This window comes from Fusarium falciforme, chromosome 13 (genome assembly GCF_026873545.1).
Source record: "Fusarium falciforme chromosome 13, complete sequence".
Lineage (NCBI taxonomy): Eukaryota > Fungi > Ascomycota > Sordariomycetes > Hypocreales > Nectriaceae > Fusarium > Fusarium falciforme.
Genome location: NC_070556.1, coordinates 1825107 through 1844049, shown reverse-complemented (window position 1 = coordinate 1844049; position 18943 = coordinate 1825107). Strand labels below are relative to the sequence as shown.

Here is an 18943-nt window from a genome sequence, read left to right as displayed (position 1 = left end):
CAATCTGATTGGTTGAGTTTGGTGGAAACTATGATTATTTGACCGGCCTACATACCTTCGAAATCTATAAAGCAGATATTGCTGGGTAAAAAGTTGGCCGTACGGCAGGCTGGCTGCGCAGGCGGCTGCGCAGGCGGCTGCTAAAGCATAACTAGGCACAACAACACCGAAACTTGATCGCCATACCAAATTTTGGTCCGACCTTGGCACCAGTCCAGTTAAGGCAGGCGGTTCAGTCCAAGCCCTTTGGACTGCTGGGCGGTCCAGTCCAGTGCTTCCTGTTACATAGGCGGTCCAGTCCAGGGTGTCTGGACTGGACTGAACCGCCTATTTCTCACACTGCTCTTAATCGATCAGAGAGGGTGGTCGGAGGCATGCCATTCTTCTGGGCAGCCTGGTTCTGGGAGAGGCCATTATCTGTGATGTCTAGTATAGCATCGATAGCATTGTTCTCTGTATAAGACCTCTGGGGCATTTTCGAGGCGATGAAGGCGGGCTGGTGTAGGAAAAGATTTGGTGAAGCTTCAGGGAGGCTGGGTGATGAGGGAGGCATTTTGAGACATTTTACATTAGTGCCATGCGACCATACTGCACACATGATCGAAAAAGCAATTCGATAATATCAAACTTGATGAGATTCTTAATAAAACAGACATCGTTTCAAGTCAACAGGTTCAATTTTGGGCAAGCACCGTGTAAGTGAAAATACGCATTTTGTCGCATATCAAGCCCTGGCCCCACTAGCGCAGCTGCCTGCAATGCAGCTGCTACTGCCTAAACAGGCAACACTTTCATTTGTGTATAAAGAGCTGCACGACTCAACGCGTTTTGCCATTGAGTTCTTGCTCCTTAGATAATTCTCATCAATTGACTAGTGTCATCAATGATCCCTGTGGAGCCAGTTGTCTGACAGTCCTCGCACCCTCGCCCTCGCCTGCAGCTTTACGCTGCTTTGACCTACCTCTGCAGTTGTGCACTGCCTAGAGATCTTCCTTCTGCAGCTACGGCTGCTGCCTGGAGTACAACCGGGCTCGGCATTGCTGTCTCACCGCCTCGAGACAGCACAGACACAAACCGCTGGGTCGAAATGGTACAGAGCTTGCCTGGAGACCGCGGAAGGAGGCGACTGCCTTCTCCCGCAAAGCAGCGTTCTGGCCGACTTGGGTTTTTCTCCTGTAAGGGTTTTCCCCAAGGATGCACGGCTTTGGTCGCAGCTACTGGCGATCTTAGGGGACATGGACTTCCTGCCTTGGGGTGTGGAAGGCTACTTGATCTATCTGTGTAAGAGAATTCTCGGCTGGAGAGGGATCTGTTCCCGCTTACGGGATGCCCTCTTGGAGTAATGTGTTTTCGTGCCGATGATATGATGGATGAGCTAGATGGAGTCGCGGTCGCATGGGAACTCAACTCGGACGACCTGCATTGACGTCCTAGATGATGTGCTTGAATCTACCGTAGGGCTGGCTACGAGTAGGAAAGTGCCACTTGGGGGAATGAGCCCTGGGGGCTCTCCGTTGATGCGAGTGGACATTGCGGGTTTTCTGGGCGAGGTCGAATGCGACAGCAATTGTAGATAGTTCAGCTCAGCACGTCCTGTGCTCCCTTAGGAGACTTCTGGGGCCTCTCGGCCCCCCGGACGAAAAATACACATACATACATACATAGATCAAGCCCCTGTTGATCTGCAACGAGGACAGGAGGCCTTCTAGAAGGATGCATTTGACTGATCACACTCCCACAAGACGCATGAGATGTGTCTCCCGTCCAGATTGTCCCACACCAACGCTGCCTCTACCTGCAAGACTCATCACCAGACGCGCCAATGCCCCCAAGCCATTCAGCTTAGCTCTCTCGAGTTCCCGTTTCCACCCCCTCCCCTCACACTCGAACTCCTAGTGTGTCCTCTCGGTTGGTCGTACAGTGTGCGCCCAACCGATTGTTGGCAGCTGAGCGACTAAGGGGCGCCACCCTCAGCGCCTATTCCTGGGAAAGCCCGCCAGAATGGTCATTATTAGCCGCGAGAGCAAGGGCATCTTGGCCTGGGCCTGGCCTAATGCCGACCTCTGGTGGCTGATTCAAACTTTGGCCATCGGCCACCTCCTGGCCCCTCTACACTTTCGTCGTGGGGCCTGGTCACCGGCCTAGCACTCCATCAGGAATCATGCCATAATCATACCATTTAGACTGTCTGTGCGTCTGTTATACGATGCAATACAGAGCCAAAATAGACTGATCATAGCAATGACCAAGCTAGCCTATATTAATCGACCCGTTTCACAGAATCAGGGAGCTTAGAGCTCTGTTGCTGAATCGTCTGGCTCCCACATCGGTCCTGCAGGCAAACATCCTTGACCGCCTAAGCCCCTTTATCTAATGGAACTAGCAAAATCAGACGGGGGGAAATAAATGGTCATCGTCCGGACTTTAAACCTGCCCTTCCTCTATCACTTCAGCAGAAGCGGCTGCTCGCATCCTCATCACCCGAGGCTTCCTTACCTCGCTGTTCGCCCAGGCCAGAGTCTTCAGGCAATACCCGACCGTCGCCTAATAAGTCATCATCGCCGCCCCTTTCACCCCCTGATCATCACACATCCAGTTACCTATCCAAAGGGACAGCGCCCAGCTTGATCGAGGACTTGTACCACACGGACGTAAACGACAAGTTCGTGGCGCTTCACAAATGTCTTCCTCCGCTCTCCTTAGAATCCCTTCAGCAGGAAATGGCAGAAACGGACAGCGAGGCTGACGAGCAAGGCCAAGCATTCCTGGAGAACGCATTACTAAGATCAACGCCACTGCGCAATCCTAGCAAGACGATGATCCTCAAAAGGGCAACGGATTATATTATGGAGTTAGAGCAGCGGAATAAAAGCCTTTTGCAGCAAAAAATGGAGCTGCAGATTCACCTCGCACCCCTCATCACAGCTCTGGACACTCCATCTCAGCTTCAACATCTGCAGCCCCGGCTCTGTGAAGAGAGCGACGCAGGAAAGAGAAAAGAGGGGGAGGTGCTGGGATTGTTTCATACCAAATGCGACAGGAAGGAGGACTTTTGATTCAGGAGGGCCAGGGTTCTATAACACCCTTACGATGACATGGAATTCCTACGGCATAAATCTAGGTCGGAGGGTTATTGGGACATTGTTCTGACTGTAGGTGTCACGTTAGCGATGATCTTGAGGAGTTGCAACACAATGATCATGGATAGCTAAATAGTGTAGGTACATGAAGGAAATTGGGGAGCTCTACATAACTTAGTTGCTGATTTTTAAATCAAGCACGATAAACACTCACCGAATCCAGCCATTATACCGCCCTCGTCAACATTAACTGTGTTCTCAGGCTTGACCCAACCATACACTCTCCTCAAAGCACCAATCGACGGCCAATAGAATAAAAGAATGAAATCTCGACGCCTCCTGGCGTTGTGCTATCTTCATCTTGACCGCCGGATTATGTTTCATGAAATTTGGCTATCCAATGCACACCGATGTGCCTTTCCTGGCCCTGTTGTCTGACGAGATCAGCGACGGTGGCACGAACATGGCTGTTTTGGGGGGGGAATATCCCAAGGCCTCTTGTCGAAGTATCCAGATAACTAATCTGGCCTCCTGAGGCTTGGATACCAGCTGGGCAGGCTAGATGACCTCAGACAAACGGTAAATCTCTTAATCTGTCCGAAAGGGTCGTCAGAGGGACTCCATGCTTCTGAGCGGCTTGGCTCCTTTTTTTTTTTTTTTTTTTTTTTTTTGGGGGGGAGGTGTTTCAGTTATCTGTGACATCTAGTATCGCTTCAATAGCTTCATTCTCTGCATGACACTCGATGCATTTTTGAAGCGATTATGGAGGGTTATTCCATCAACATATGAGGACACCGATTCATCAAGGAGGTATGTGCAGAAATTGTACATTAGTAATATGCGACCATACCGCCTTTGCAATCTAAAAAGCAGTGCGATAATGTCAAATACCATGAAATCCTTAATAAAATAGACATTGTTTTATGCAAATAACTGCAATTTTGGCCAAATACTGTGTAATTGAAATGGGACATTTTGTATTAGGAAATTTTATTTTTGCTTACCGATCTCCTGAGTGCGTGAAGCCCTCCAAGGCGTACCCCGCTCCAGTGTTATGCCTTTAACAGCTAGCGTCCTTTATAGGGGACCTCAAAGGAGCGTGACAGTTAAGGTCTTACCATACGTCTACTCAAACCTTGGGCGAAAGATAGGCGAGAGTGAGGTATCGCTTTTAACGAGAACTCTGATTGGCCTGACACCCTTGTCGTGACCGCATTGGAGGGCTTCACACACTCAGGAGATAGAGGGGTCTTACCGAGAGAGGGGTACAGCATGGTAGCCCATGGCGTTACAATCTATCACCATGCGGTCTCGTACCAGAGTCGGCAGGCGGCGAAGGGTCCCAGCCGCCCGGCAAATGGCGCGATTCAAAAGCTAACGTCAATACACACGTCATACTGAGGAGATGAGAGCAATGAAGGGTGAGAAGCGAAGGGTTAAAGTTTGATGAGGGTGAGTGGTGGTCGTGCTGGCTCGATGGCTACGCTGTATTGGGCACCCATGAGTGGCCCAACGGCCAGGATTACCCTGGGAGATTTTGCAGTCTCCGGCGCTAATGTCCTTGCTTCTGAACTGACGGAACCAGTTCTCGTCTTGCGCCCCACCCACGCTGCGAGCTGTAGCAGCAACCAGGACGAACCCCGCCAGCGCTCCAGGCGACGGTCGTGACCAGTCAGGCGCCAACACCAATATACTTCAAGATTTTACCTTCCATTGAAGCCACTTGTGCTTGCAAAGCTACCCGTTAGTTCATGTGGAGCGAAGCTCCATGGCGAACCAACTAAGCTTGACAGCTTAGTTGTCCACGAAAAACCTGGAACATATCGGATTTAGCGTGAAAAATGGGGAAAGTTTGTTAGCGCAGAAGTATCCCCCGCTGCAAGGAATTTCTGAACTGGAAGGTTTTGACGGGGTTTCTTCGGTTAATATGACGCCACTGGATTGCCATAGAAATCTGATTGTCGCAGGTTTTTGTGGCCACGGGTAATTGAATCATGTACTGTAGGGTATAACACGCCGACGAAGTATGCTCTGCGTCGTATTTCATCACGCCACCACCGCGATGTCGTGTCCATCGGGCCGCGCCGAGCGAGAAGATGAGAACATGGCCTTCCAATGGAAAAAGGCTTCATAATTGCCGGGATCGTTCGACTTATGCGTCAGCCCATGCGCCCCGGCAGCCAGACACGATCGAACCACCACACCGGGAATCAAACCCTGGCGATACTAAAACGCCTCAAGCTGGCAGACCATGCTTCAAGCACGCTGTCACACAGTCAAGCGAGGCGAGACCAACGATCAGATGAGGAAGAATGTGGGGCTCCTGGGAGACGCGAACCAAAAACGTAGAACTGTACCCAGCCTAACGCACCTGGCCCTATGAGGTTAGTCCTCCCCGGCGTAATAAATTTCATCGATTGATTCACACCAGAAATCGCCAAGAGCGCCGTTCACAGTACGAAGGGCGGCATTTCCCCGGTTCTTAGCGACGATCGACACCCGTGGTGCGCACAGAACGATCGCCGACTGCTAGTTCAGTAGCTCCCAGCCCTGCGTAGAAACCTGGGGGAGACATTGATGAAGATACGTAGAGATTACGGCCCGGTTTCAATGCGTGATCGACAGCCGAGGGAACAGACGAGGAAAAAAGACGTGGAAAATGGCATTTGTCTGTAATAGATGCTGTATTATAGCGGTCTTCGGATGATGGTACATACATACCGTATCGACTCGACAAATTGATAAAACTTCGTGGGTCTTGACCCCCCTGGTCAAGCCCTGATCGTGAGTTATTGGTTGGTTATGGCCCCATAAGTTCAACGCCGCTGCCGCTTCGCGAGCTGCCAGTGAGAGCCTCTCCTGCGGGATAGCAAATCAAGAGCCTGAAAGCAGAGGCTAGCAAGGGTATCAAGACCCACGAAGTTTTATCAATTTGTCGAGTCGATACGGTATTGGTTGGTGGCTTGGATGGAACCTTGTCGGGCGGCTGGACCCTGCCGGCACATGGACGTGTGGGGGCAAATGGAGACGAGGAGAGCTCAATCTTTCGAGAGTCCATGGCTGTTCTAGACTTGCTGCATCGACCCATGACTAGACTACTCTTTGCAGCTGTGCAACGAAAGCTGACGGAGCTGTCCGGTAGTTGGAGACGGTGGCGCCAAATGTTACTGGTATTGCACTTATTTGCTGGGCTGTTGGTCAAGTGCAGTCCTGTTCCCTCCAGGGTTTAATAAGACCAAGTGCTCTTTTCTTCAAGGTTGAAAGATCAAGTATTTAATCTTATCAACACAAGCAACTGCACATTGCACTAAAGCCGACAATGAGTGGCATCGATTATGATGTTGATCTTGGGTTCCTGTATTGGGACCAAGAAGAAAATCAATTTCAGGTAAGGCGCCCTGGTCCGGGATAATCTCAGGTAGATACTTTCCGATCGACGTCGTGTCCGAGATCATCTCGCTCCACATTTCTGAAATCCTCCTTTGACGTCCAATCACTAAGACAAGCCCTCAGTTACCCCTTGCGGCTACTCTTACTCTAGATCAAGCTGCCCTCCTGGGAGACATTCATAATTTCCCACCAAAAGCTCACACGCCTTCATCCCCAGGCGTCCTCATTAATGATGCCTGGAGTGCGATTGAATCGCCGATATCCGAGGCCTCCACCCGCGATGTTAATACGGCGCTCGGAACTCCTCTTCTCCTACCAAATGACGTTTCCGACTTTTCGTACACGGCAGACATTCCCTATCCCCATATCGACGGCAATGATCAGTCCCTCGAAACCCTGCACCAAAGCAACACTCCTTGGACAGATGCCGAGACTAACAGCGTGACATCTTCCACGCCCGGGAGACCTTCACCGCCTCAATCTCCAACCAGCAACAGCCTTGATGGTGACAACAGCAGCAGCAAAACTCGGCCTGATGTCAAGCTTCGTTCGGCGTCCCGCAAGCCCAAGACCCCGACGCGCAGGAAGCCACCTGTCCCAGACAAACTTTTGCACGAACGAGAGTGCCACAACAGGGTCGAGAAGCAGTATCGAACACGGCTCAAGCTACATTTTGAGAACCTGCTTGCTGTGCTACAAGCGTCGCGTGCCAAGGATGCCGGCCCCGACGAGGATGGTTCGGCTATCCCGGACCATTGCTTCAGCAGAGGCGAGGTACTGGATGCCGCAAGGCAGCGTATCTTGGCTTTGGAGAAGGAAAACAAGCAGCTTGCGATGGGGAACGACCAGCTACTGAAGAACATGGCAGCGATGCAGCAAAGCTTGCGTACGGACAGAGCAAAGTGAACTTGTGTTTTGGGTTGGTGAGTGGGTTGGGGATTTATTGAACGTTTTACGATCTGATTCATAACTACCTAATGGAGCTTGGAATGGCTGATGTTCAGTGTGTCCATCAACCAAGTAAAGCAAAATTTGGACTCTCTACTTGACTTGGTTGACCGGACCCCCTTGCTTGACTTGGTTTACTCGGTAAGAATGGCTTGCTTTGCTTGGTTGGTTGACGTTACTCGACTATTTTCCATTCCTCTACGGGCCTCCCGTCGTAGATCTATGCTAACATGCCGCTTCGAAGCAGGTGCTTTTGACATTCAATCGCTGCTACAGTGTCCGAACTGAGCCGGTTCCGTTCATCCGTGATGACCTTCTTTGCCTGAGAAAACACGCTCACACTCAGCGCTCATAGCTGGGCAACTGAACAAGTCAAACGCCATCTTGGACAGGATTGGGTAGTCAGATGCATGGCGAACCCACCACTCCAGAGGATCCTCAACATCCAGATCAGCCTTATTGGTCCTCGCCATAGACTCATCCAGCTCAGAGGTCCGTTTCACCCGCTTCTTTCCTCGTGTAGCTGACATCGCAGTGACGGCAAGCCTCTGACGACGCTTACGAGCTTGCTGGAGTGGATGAAGTGTCGCATTGCCATGAACCATAGCCTTCTCCTCTAGCTCCTCCAGCTCCAGCTCCTGTCGCGCTCCGTCCATTAGGTCCGCCTCCGCTTCTGCCTCGTATTGTGCAAACACCTCCTGCACCACTCTCTTTGCCCCGCTGATCCATTGCTTATTGTGGCTCCATTCAAGCTCAAAGTAGGTAAACTTATTGGCCGGACGCAAGGCAACTGCGCATCGATATGCAGGACTGGCATCTGTGAGGCCAAAGTATTCCTCAAGCTTGACACGAGCAGCATCAATAGCATGGGAATAGTATGTTGACACCACGTCAGGATGATCATCTGCGAATCTCCCAGCCTCTTGGAGCTTCTTGAAGAGTACATCCAGCGACTCGATGGTCTCGTGGAGTGAGCCATGTGATCCTTCTCGGCCAACTTTGTTTGCCCGTCCTTCCATGCGTTTTGTTAGATCTTTGAAAGGCTTGAGGATAGCATGGAGGTGGCCCAGATCGACCCAATTCTGTGGAGTCAGGATATCGCCCGAGATATCATATCCCTCACCGACATGGCTATAATGGAGAAAGAATAGATCGATTGCGTGGCGAAGTTTCAGGGCTCTTTCAATCATGGCATATACAGAGTTCCAGCGGATGCCGCCATCGACCAGGACTCTAGTATTAAGCTGTTCAATGCTGCCTTCTTCGTAAGCCTCAAGATGTACTGTTTCAGCCGCTCCCGTCGCTGGTCGCTTCTGTTGATCCACACGCAGAAGTTGTGGAGCTTGCCGATGAAGCTTTGCTTCATCCATATCTCAAACCGCTCGTCATCGGATGTGCCGCGGAGCTGTTGCTCCAGCTTGCTAGCGCCTTGTCCAAACAGTAGAGTGTCAGACAGCTGGCTCCACAGGGATCATTGATGGCACCAGTCAATTGATGAGAATTATCTAAAGAACAAAAGAAACTGAACAGCCATGTGTTCGGGCACAGCTATTTAAGCTCATGTCGTTAGGATGATGCGACAGGCTGGATGTGAAACCGGATACACTACCCCAAAGCATGAGCCACGTCTCATATCCAGTCGCACGAACCTAGCGGTTATATGCAACACGCCGCGCTAAATGTGGCTTTGGGTTATTACATATCAATAGTGGCCAATAGTGCCATCAATAGTGCCATCAATAGTGCCATCAATAGTAGTTAATAGTGCTATCAATAGCGCTATCAATAGTGGCTAATAGTGTCATCAATAGTGATCAATAGTGCAATCAATACTAGTCAATAGTACCATCAATAGTGGTCAATAGTGCCAATGTTGGTCAATAAGGCTTTCAATAGTGGCCAGTAGTTCCATCAATAGCGGCCAATTTGTTAGTGGCCTGAATCAGTGATGCATCTATTTTTATTTATTTTTTATTTTTATTTTATTTATTCATTACGCCCGGCGGCTTAAACCGAAAGGGCACCAATCACTAATATATCCATACATTTCTCAAATTGTGTCCTTGTCTCCTTGAGCCCATACCGTGCCCGCTTGTTGCTTGTGTTTCCTTACCTATTCTCTCTCTGCGGATTCCCGTGGTTTGGTAATGTTATTAACGAACTAGCTTGAAGCCTATTCTCCAAGTGTTCAGTGTCCTATCTACGGAGGCTGAAGCGGTGTTCGCTTTTATTGGCACGGGGTGAGGGTCGAGTGAAGTTGGGAAATAGTTGGTTGGTGGGGAGGGTTTTGTTTGGGGGGGTTTCCTCTCCCCGGTTAGCTTGCATCAAGGCGGCCCGTGGCCAATGCAAACCGGATTGTCGCTCGAACAGCTTCCAAGTTTGGCGTCCATTTTTGGTCATCAGATGGTGACTTTCCTCCAAGATAGAAAGAGATATTGCCTCTCTGGGTATCGGTGCATTGAAGCCTCTCTGTCCGGTATGCTCTCCACTTTCGGCATCGGAAGAGGAAATGTTCAACTGTCTCTCTCGCTTGTCCACAATCACACCGGTCCGATGGTACCGCTTTGATGTGGAAGAGATATGCGTTCAATCTCGCTTTGCCTGTTCTGAGCTGGGCGAGCACACAAGCTTCTTTCCCTGACAGCTGGTCGTAGAGTTGTCTCGTGTGTTTCCCCGGGAGTGCCGCATCGACTCTTTGAGAATGTCTTCCAACCTTGTCTGGCAACGACTCATTGGCGTTGACTTTGGATCGTGCAATCCTGAGCGTTGTCGATTTCATGCCAGGAACTCGCTTTTGAGGAATGGCTCCTTGCTGTGTTGCCTTCCATGCCTCTGCCTTGGCCTGCTTCAGAAGCTCGTTTTCATCGCTTGAGGGTAGCCACAGGACCCTTACGACGTTTCCGTCTTCCCGCAGATCTTCGATCGAATCGTAGATACCGCGTATGTATTCTTGCCCGGACTGCTGACGGGGTTGCTTGAGCGTAAGCGCAGCAGCCTTGTTGCTCGTTAGCAGTGCAAAGCTGCGATATTTCACCCTTGGTGGAGTTCGCCTTAGGGCATACGCCATCGCCGCTAGCTCTCCGCTATATGGGTTCTGTTCTGTTCTCATACCAAGAGTAAATGAGAAGGTCTCGAGCTTTGGGCCGCCTCGCACCGAAAGCGGAATCTGGACTGCTCCACCAACACCCACTACGTCATTTCGCGCAGAGCTGCTCACTGCGATGCGTATGGCCCAGCCTGCTTCCGACTCTCCTGGGGCTGCATCGTCGGTGATGGCTTCCACTCTTTCTTCCCATGGCGCTAGTGCGAATGGTTGAATGGTTTCCAGCTGTTCCATTGATATGTCTCCGAGTGTCGTTGCTACCTGGTAGAGTGGTGACCGGTGAGCCCTTCTGAACGCTCGTATGCGGGATGTCATCCTGCGGAGAGGGTTGGTGCTGGGCAATGCGTGAATATCCGTCCACATCTTAGTTGCCCTCCTCCAGAACCGTTGTTGTGCTGAAGCGATATGAGCTTCTGCTTCCGCTACGCTCGTCGCCACTGTACTAAACGTTCCAACGATAGCCTGGGCTCCCGCTCTCTGAACCCTGTTAATTGGTCCCATGATTCTGTCCTGGCACCTGTGCATCCACACATTGGAGGCGTAGTCACAACCGGGGCTACTGTAGCTGTGAATAGCTGTCTTGCTGTCGCTGGTGATAAGCCCCTTAACCTCTTTAGTTCCATTGCTGCTTTCAACCCCTTGGATGCTGCCCTGGCGATGTGTTCCTTGTACTTGAGCCCGGCGTCCATGATAACTCCCAGGATCTTGACACGGTCTTTCGGTTGGACTGTCTGCCCCTTGATCACAAAGGGCTCCGAGTCGGACTTGGACTCCTTCCGGGTGAAATGTATGATAGCAGTCTTGTCCGCCTCAAATGCCGCGCCGCTTCTCCTCTCCCAATCCAAAGCCTCTTTGATAACTGCTTCGACTCCCTTACGGTTGCTCTGCGCTGTTGGCCCTGTGACCCAGGCTGTAAAATCGTCCACAAACGCGATCGCTCCTCCGTTGCTGTCGATCCGCCGCTGTACCAAATCTGCGTTGAAGAAAAGAAACAAGATTGGAGACAGCGGAGAGCCCTGGGGTAAGCCCGCCTGTGGTAGGTCTCGAATTTCCGATGACTCTCCGTTGATTAGGATCGATGCCGTGCGATTGGAGCAAAACGCTTCTACCCAGCCAACTAGTTGCTCCGGGATGCCACGTGCCTTCATTCTCTGAAGAAGCCTTTCCTTCCACACTCCATTGTAAGCTCCCTTGACATCGAAACTGACCAGGCTCACGATCCGTCCACGTCGCCAAGTGGCATAGATCTGTTCCTGCAGGAGCAGAAGCGCTTGTTCTGCTGATCGTTGCTTGCGGGCTCCAAAATGATTCGTCGGGAGCAAGCCGTACGTTTCCACAGCATGTGAGATCCTTTCCGCGACCACCGACTCCAACACCTTGCCGAGTGTAGCCAGTAGGGAAATCGGTCGCCAGGCCTTTGCCACCGTGTAGTCTCCTTTACCAGGCTTTTTGAGCGGTATGATCTTTGCGTGCCTCCACTGGTGGGGCAACGTTCCCTCTTCCAATGAAGCCCGGAATATTGCCATCACCCAGCGCTTGACGACTGGCCACACCTGCTTCCAAACAAACATCGGCAGTCCATCTTCCCCGGGGGCCTTCCAAGATTTTGCCGCGAACAGTTGTCGTTCTACCTCCTCTGTTGTGATATCTGGCATCGCTATAGGGGCTCTTTGAGGCCTAGGGCCTTCGTTTTCGATGTCGTTCGGCAGGGGAGGAAAGAACTTGGATAGGAGCTCTTCAGCTTGTTCCCTGTGGTTAGTCGTGGCTGTCCCATCCGCCCTGGCCAGCTGCGGAATTTTGCCAAATGCCGTATCATCCTCAGACTTCAAGTACTTGGTCGCCTTCCAGATGTTGTCATTGTCCGCCAGAAACTCGTTCCAATGCTTCTTCTTTTGTTGTCGGATGGCGTCATGATACTGCTTTGCAGCCCCTTTCGCCATCTCTTCCAGCTCCGTCCTGGCTTGCCCTGCCCGCCTCTCGGCTCGAGCGCGGTTCCTCCAGTTCGTGTATATTTGGCGAAGCTGCGTCAGGTCCGTCGTCCACCACCGTTTGGCGTACGGCGACGGCTTGGCTTTTGGTGCCAGGGAATGAACCGCCTCCATAACCACCGACATCAGCCTGTCAGTTTTCTCCTGTACGGTGCCTTCCGACGGCAATGCCTCCAGCGCGCTTGCAATTCTTGCGTTGATTTCTCTCCATGGCGCATTCTTCAGGAGAAGCCGAGTCTGTTGTTTTGGTCCGGGAACCGAAATGTCGAAGACCGTGTTAATCGCCCGATGATCTGAGCCGTGTTCCGTCCCGTTAATCGCGCATTTGACAGTTGATGCCGTCAACTCCTCCGAGGCTAAGACCAAGTCGACCGTTGTCTCAAAGACTCCGCCACTCCACGTCTTCGTTCCTCTGGGGAGCAAGCTGGTGAGGCCAAGTTCGTGCATAAGGTCAATGATCTGGTCCGCTTCACCCTGCCTCACTAAAGAAACGTCATCTCCTCCCCAGAGCTGGTCGTGCCGGTTAAAGTCTCCGGCAACCACCACATCCACGACCCTACCAGCTTCTCTTCTTGTGTCTGTGATAACCTGGCGTAGAATGTTGCAAGTGTCTCGTAGTGCCTGAGCATCTCCTCCTGGCACGTAAGTTGATACTACCAGGACCAGCCGCTCAGGGAGCCTTATGACGGCTGCCGTCATGTCCGGTGACTCAATCGGTATCTGCTCCGCCTCCACATTCTTGTTCACCCACAACATGCTCCGGACCGCCCATCTGCCCTCTCTCCCAATTGTGGGGACCATTTTGATCCATTTGTGGTGTTCCATAGGGACAGTAAGTAGTTTGTTATCGACTTTTCGTGCCTGTGGTTCTTGGATCGCCAAAACTGCAAAATTTTGGAGTCGCTTGTCGTTCATTAGGCTTTCGTGTACCATATCCTGTTTTCTTACCTTCAATTGGATCACCTGAAACATCCTACTCATGCCGGGTAGGATAGAGTTTCGGGCAGCTTCTGCTGAACGACTCGTGCGGTCTATCACAGGGTACACACTTGGGTACCTGCGTCTGGCACTCTGTGATGGTGGCCTTCGACGGCGCATCTCGCACATACCCGATTCTTGCTGCACGAGAAGGCCTTGTGGCCAAGCTCCTGGCAGTTGTAGCATTGTATCGGTCCGGTTCTCCGCTCAAACGCGCTGGTATATGCCGATTCACCCGCTGCAAGGAAGTAGCGTTCCTGTAGGAGTCTCCTGGCATCGCTGTTTTTGGTGAGGTATACCACCATAGATCCGTACGCCTTTATACTGTTTTCGACTCAACCAGGCCATCTTGGCAATCTGGACTTCATTCTCCTTGCCCAAAGCTTCCATTGCTCCTGGAAGGACCTTGCCTTCCTGGTCGAGGACGGCCGCACGGTTGATGTTGTCAACTTTGACTGGGTACAGTTGGTCTCGGAGGACTCTCGCACCTGGAGCCTTCTTGACCTCAATAATGGTCTTGATCTTCTTCAGTTCTTTCTCATTCCTACCGATGACCCTCAGGCGGTTGGTATTTCGTCCATCTCTGGTCACTGCAACACATCGCCAACTAGGTTGGTCGCTAGACGTTCGCATTTCCTGTTCAATGGTTCTGCGAAGCACTGCCGGCGTAGCGTCTCCGATATGATCCTCGGGCACCCTGGATGTGTCTACCGTGCAGAACACCTGTTCCGGGGTTGCCGATCGAACCGTGGATGGAGTTTGAGTGGTAATACTAATAGGCGTCATCCTGGCAGCATCCGCATATGATTGACTAGGCGATCGTGCTGCATGAGCCTCGCTCACGGTATCCAGCTGCAGTCGGGTACACTCCAGCTCGCTGCACACCTGAGTAAGCTGCTCTCGCACCTGCGACAATTCCTGTGCCATCCGGGCCGTGGTCCTAGCGACTTCCTCGGTCATACGGTCGCTAAGCTTAGTGAACTCGAGCTGGAACTCTGTCTTCATGATTTCAATTTTCTCATTGAAGTCTTGCTCCAGGAGTTGTTTCAGGCCCTGAATCGCGTCGGTCATACTGTCGGCCGCCTTAGGCGTGGTCCTTTTCCTGGGTCGAATGTTGCTCTGCACCCCCTCACTGCTCTCCTCCTCCTGCCATTCCATATCATCTTGTTGCTCTGATTGCATTGCCCTCGTCGTTCTCGCTCTTTTACGCAGGGGACGATGATGTCCCCCGCCCGGAACGTCCGATTCGCGTGCCATGACGATGATGACGTCTGAAGCGGGGTTCGCAGCACCAGACATCCGCCAAAGGCGTGGATCTCCGCCCAGTGGCTACAAGGTATTCCAAGAGATATAAAGATGATCAAAAATGAGATTTCGAGAGAGTATTCGTCGTCCCTTGCTTCCTATTTGCGGCGACTGCTTCCTATTTGCCGCTGATATTTGTTTCTGTTGTAATTAAATGAAATACAGGAAGACGTGACGCGTGCACGGACGACCCGGTAACGTGCACGGGCCAGTTTCTGTGTAATTGAACGAATTACCAGCACGACGGCGTGCAGTAGGTATTCTTATAAACGAAAATTCAAAATATCTCTATAAATAAAATCATATAAAATCTCGGAAAAATTTCAAGTGTTTATTCCATTAAAGTCAAATAAACAGGTAATTGTAATTAAGTTTGACCAAAAACTGACGGTTTCTGCAAGGGGGTCGAAAACGGCATTTTATATGGGATTTCTCCTTGCCTGCGCGAAGACTGCCAACGGGTACTTTGCAAGGATCTAAACCAATCAAGGTTAGTAGCTCACTTAGCCCACTCTGGCAGCAATATAACAATATCAGCCGTCTCAAGCATTTCTGAGACGCTTAGATAGTGCCTTAGCAGTGGGGCGAGTACCCGTTGGCAGTCTTCGCGCAGGCAAGGAGTTAGAGGTGCCTCACTCACTTGTCTGTCTTCTCGCTTATCATGTACGTTAGCCACTCAGCTTCAATGCTACCTTGTATATAACACGTGGTACGTTGCTGGTGATCAACGACATGCCAAAGCCTTGGCAGGGACTTGGTAGTGGAGAAAATGCCTCGTCGACTGGGCTCCTCGCTGCGAAACCAACCTGCTCTTCTGAATCCCTTCTTCAGATTTCATCCAACCTTATTTCTCTTCCTTGTCCTATTCATTACCTTCGCAGTGTTCGAACACAGCCAACATTCTAATTAACTTTCAACCTCCATTCATTTCTCCTCTGTACCTTCGCCTCTGACTACCCCTGGCGCGTGGCAAGTATCAGTGGCCTCTTTCTCGCACACGACTCAGCGGGAACTCCTCCCTGGCTGCTCTCTTCTATATAGAGAGTCTGCACTCTGCCATCCTTTTTTTTTTTTTTTTTTCTTCTTCTTTTTTGTAAAATCAACACCCTCCGCCACCGCTTCAAACCGTTTCTCCTCCGGCCCTTGGGTCTCTCGCAGCTTCCTCCAGCGGCCACATCCCAGCCCAGTCGACTGCTCTTCGTGCGATTTTCTCTGGTGTATGCAACGACGCCGCCGACTGCTGCCAGAATCAGGCTGTATGACCAGCCAGGCCAAGTGCTCTAGCCACGAAAGCACAGACCCCAAGCCCAAATACTACCTCCAATACACGACGATACCATGTCCAACCTCACTCGAACGCTCAGCCCCCCTTACCTATTGCCCCGGCTCCGGCCTTCGATGCCAAACCGTACCATGTCCAACTCCGACTACTCCCTCACCTCCCCTAGCAGCCCGCGGTCCGACTACCTCGGCGATCTTGTTACATCTAGTCACAACACCCCGATGTTGGCATGCGAACGGCCAGAACACGGCCGAGATGGATATCAGGACGGCGACGATGCCAGCCCTCGAAATCTCCGAGTTCCAGGTACGTTATACTGCTTGTTGGATGGAATCTCCCGGTATCCGTCGTTAGCCATCGGCGCAGACCTCGTACATTCTTCTCTACCCCGCTCCCATTTGTGCTGATCTTCCCTTCATTTGGCCTCATGTGAGTATCTTGAGGTCTGGCTAGTATGGTCATGGGGTCGCTAGCGGCCATCCGACCACTGAACCAATGGCGATTCACACGGCTCATCTTGACATTTTCCGAGACGAGACATGTGCGGCACCCCCAAGGTGCACTCTTACGGAAACACACATAACCTGCCCAATAACGGACATGCTGCACATTGTACACCACTACTGAGCCAAGGGAACCCGCTCAGCACGCAACATGTGCAACCGGATGCGAATATGGAGGAGCTTTCGTTTCGGAGGGAGCCCGTCACCACGCTTCAGTTGTGCGCAGCGGTGAATCCATATGCCCGTCATCCCAAGCCACCGTGGTCAAAGGCCTTTGAGGATCCCGTTGCCCGGTTTCCTAGATGTTCCATGCCCGATTTCCCATTCTAACCGGGGATTCCATCATCTTTTTTGGTTCTGCTTCCGCCCATACTTCTTCCTATCTTAGCTTTCGCTCCATTTCCCCTTTCCTGTTTGCTTCTCCGCTGGCACTCGTTATAACTCTTTTATACCTTAGCTTCCTGGGTCATCTACTCACCTTCTCCCTTTCTTCTAGATAATCATGTCTCTGCTCCTGACACACCTGGTTCGCCTAGGCCCCATCGCTGCGGTGATGCTCGGCCCATAGTCATCGAGTTGCCTCAATTCAAACGTTTCAGTACCACTCCTGCACGTACTCTTCTAGAGCCATTGTCGACCCAAGGAGAGGTCCCTGGGTCCGTCGAGCCTTTGATGTCTCTACAATCAAGGCTAATAGCTAATTGGACCATAGAGACTGTTTCCCTTTCCACGAGGATCCCAACAGTCAGGTACACGGCCCATATCCAGGCCAACCTGAAGCAGATGACAGGATAAGCGGTCTTATCGATGAGTCTGCCCCAGTCTACACCAATAGTCCAACATCGCACCCAGTTCACAGTTCACCAGTAGCTCCCTCCAACGCTCCTGTTACCTCGTACTTCGCTCTAGGATTATATGACAGCCCCTTGCCCATAGGCAAATACTATCCATCCAATTTTGAGAACAGGTGGGCCTGCACGCCCATGTTACGCCCTTCGTTGGCAAGAGCCCTATCCTCCATCAGCCCAGACGGCGAGACTATTCCTCGGTCGACCAACCAATCTCACCTGGCGACTCCCGAGACTGAATTGCAGCGCAAACTGCAGCAATACCAAAGGGACATGATTGTTCAGGCTAGCATAGCCGTCAGAGAACTCTTGAATAACCCTGCCACCTCCGCTAATTATATGGCCAATGGTGTTCCCATCAATTCTCTGCCCCTTTGGAATGCTCGGCTCCCTGCTCAAACCCCGCATAAACCTCGGCCCCCTAGATTGCTTCCAATGGACAGTCCTGGTCCAGTAACCCCAATGGACCTCGGGGCCGCGGATGGAGGCGACTATTTGAGCAAATGAAGGAAGACAGAGTTGGTGACCCGAGATCTGCCCTGCTGCACAGCGCTGCGCTGCCATGTGGTATGTACACTACGATAGGAGCTCATGGCAACAGCAGGAGATAGAGCGTAGGTTCAAGATGAATTACCTGCGCCGGAATTGAAATTTCAATATCATAACAGTCGCTAGTCAATTAAGGCCTTCGGTAGCAACATGTCTGGGCGAATGGGAGGACTGTGAGCGTTGTTATTACGGTAATTGCTAGTAGAGAAGGCACCGCATATAAAGACATGATACCCAGGTAGATTCGTATAAGAACCATTTAGGTCGTCTCTCGCCTGTCTCTATTTATGTTCGTGTTTCAAATTATCCTCTACGTAGTGATTTTTTACTTTGATAAACATGTCGTTGGTTTGATATCAAGGCACTCGAAATTTTCTCAGTCGGATTTTTTTGCAAGGTTACTTCCGATCCTATCCATCTGTTATCATTAACTAGTGTAACGTATGTGATAAGTGAGTGGGCCAGACAAGCGAGTGGGCCAAAAATCTCAACCTTTAAGACGGGATTTAAGATAAAAACATAATAAAGCATTTAGTTAATTAAATTAAACTACTTTATTCTTCCTCAGATAGGTCAATAATAATTTGACATGTTCTTCTGTTATGACCGGCCTTGCCGCATATTCCACAGCAGCTTTCCTTCGGTCGCGCCGACCTGCCTCGACCACCACTTCTTGATGATTCAGCCTGTACCTGTACATCAATATCCATTTGATCAATTGCTTCCCTTGCCTCATCTATAGTCATCTTCCCTCTATCTTGCAGGCGGGTTCTTTTTGCTCTGCGCCGCTTGCTAAGGGCCTCATTTGACTGTCGAAGGTTCCTAACCTCAGACTCTAATAAGGCCATCTTATGCATTATTGCCTTCGTTCCCTTAGTTAATGACTTAAGAGCCTCAAGAATAGACTCCGGAGAGCTGCTTTGATGCCTTCTAATTCGTCTTTCGAGGTATTTAGACTGGGAGCTTGCT

General features: G+C 51.1%; 2 protein-coding genes across 2 annotated transcripts; one reads left to right on the top strand and one right to left on the bottom strand.

Moving 5' to 3' along the window:
• Positions 1 to 6399: 6399 nt before the first annotated feature.
• NCS54_01493600 (BHLH domain-containing protein) lies at positions 6400 to 7376 on the top strand (the record flags this gene model as incomplete). Its single annotated transcript, XM_053160056.1, has 2 exons — positions 6400 to 6468; positions 6594 to 7376. The coding sequence occupies 2 exons, from the start codon at positions 6400 to 6402 to the stop codon at positions 7374 to 7376; spliced, it is 852 nt and encodes a 283-aa protein (XP_053016031.1).
• Positions 7377 to 13486: 6110 nt separating this feature from the next.
• On the bottom strand, positions 13487 to 14645 carry NCS54_01493500 (CCHC-type domain-containing protein; the record flags this gene model as incomplete). The annotated part of the gene is made up of 3 exons (XM_053160055.1): positions 13487 to 13540; positions 13619 to 13766; positions 13813 to 14645. 3 exons carry the CDS (start codon positions 14643 to 14645, stop codon positions 13487 to 13489), a joined length of 1035 nt encoding a protein of 344 aa, XP_053016030.1.
• Positions 14646 to 18943: the final 4298 nt, after the last annotated feature.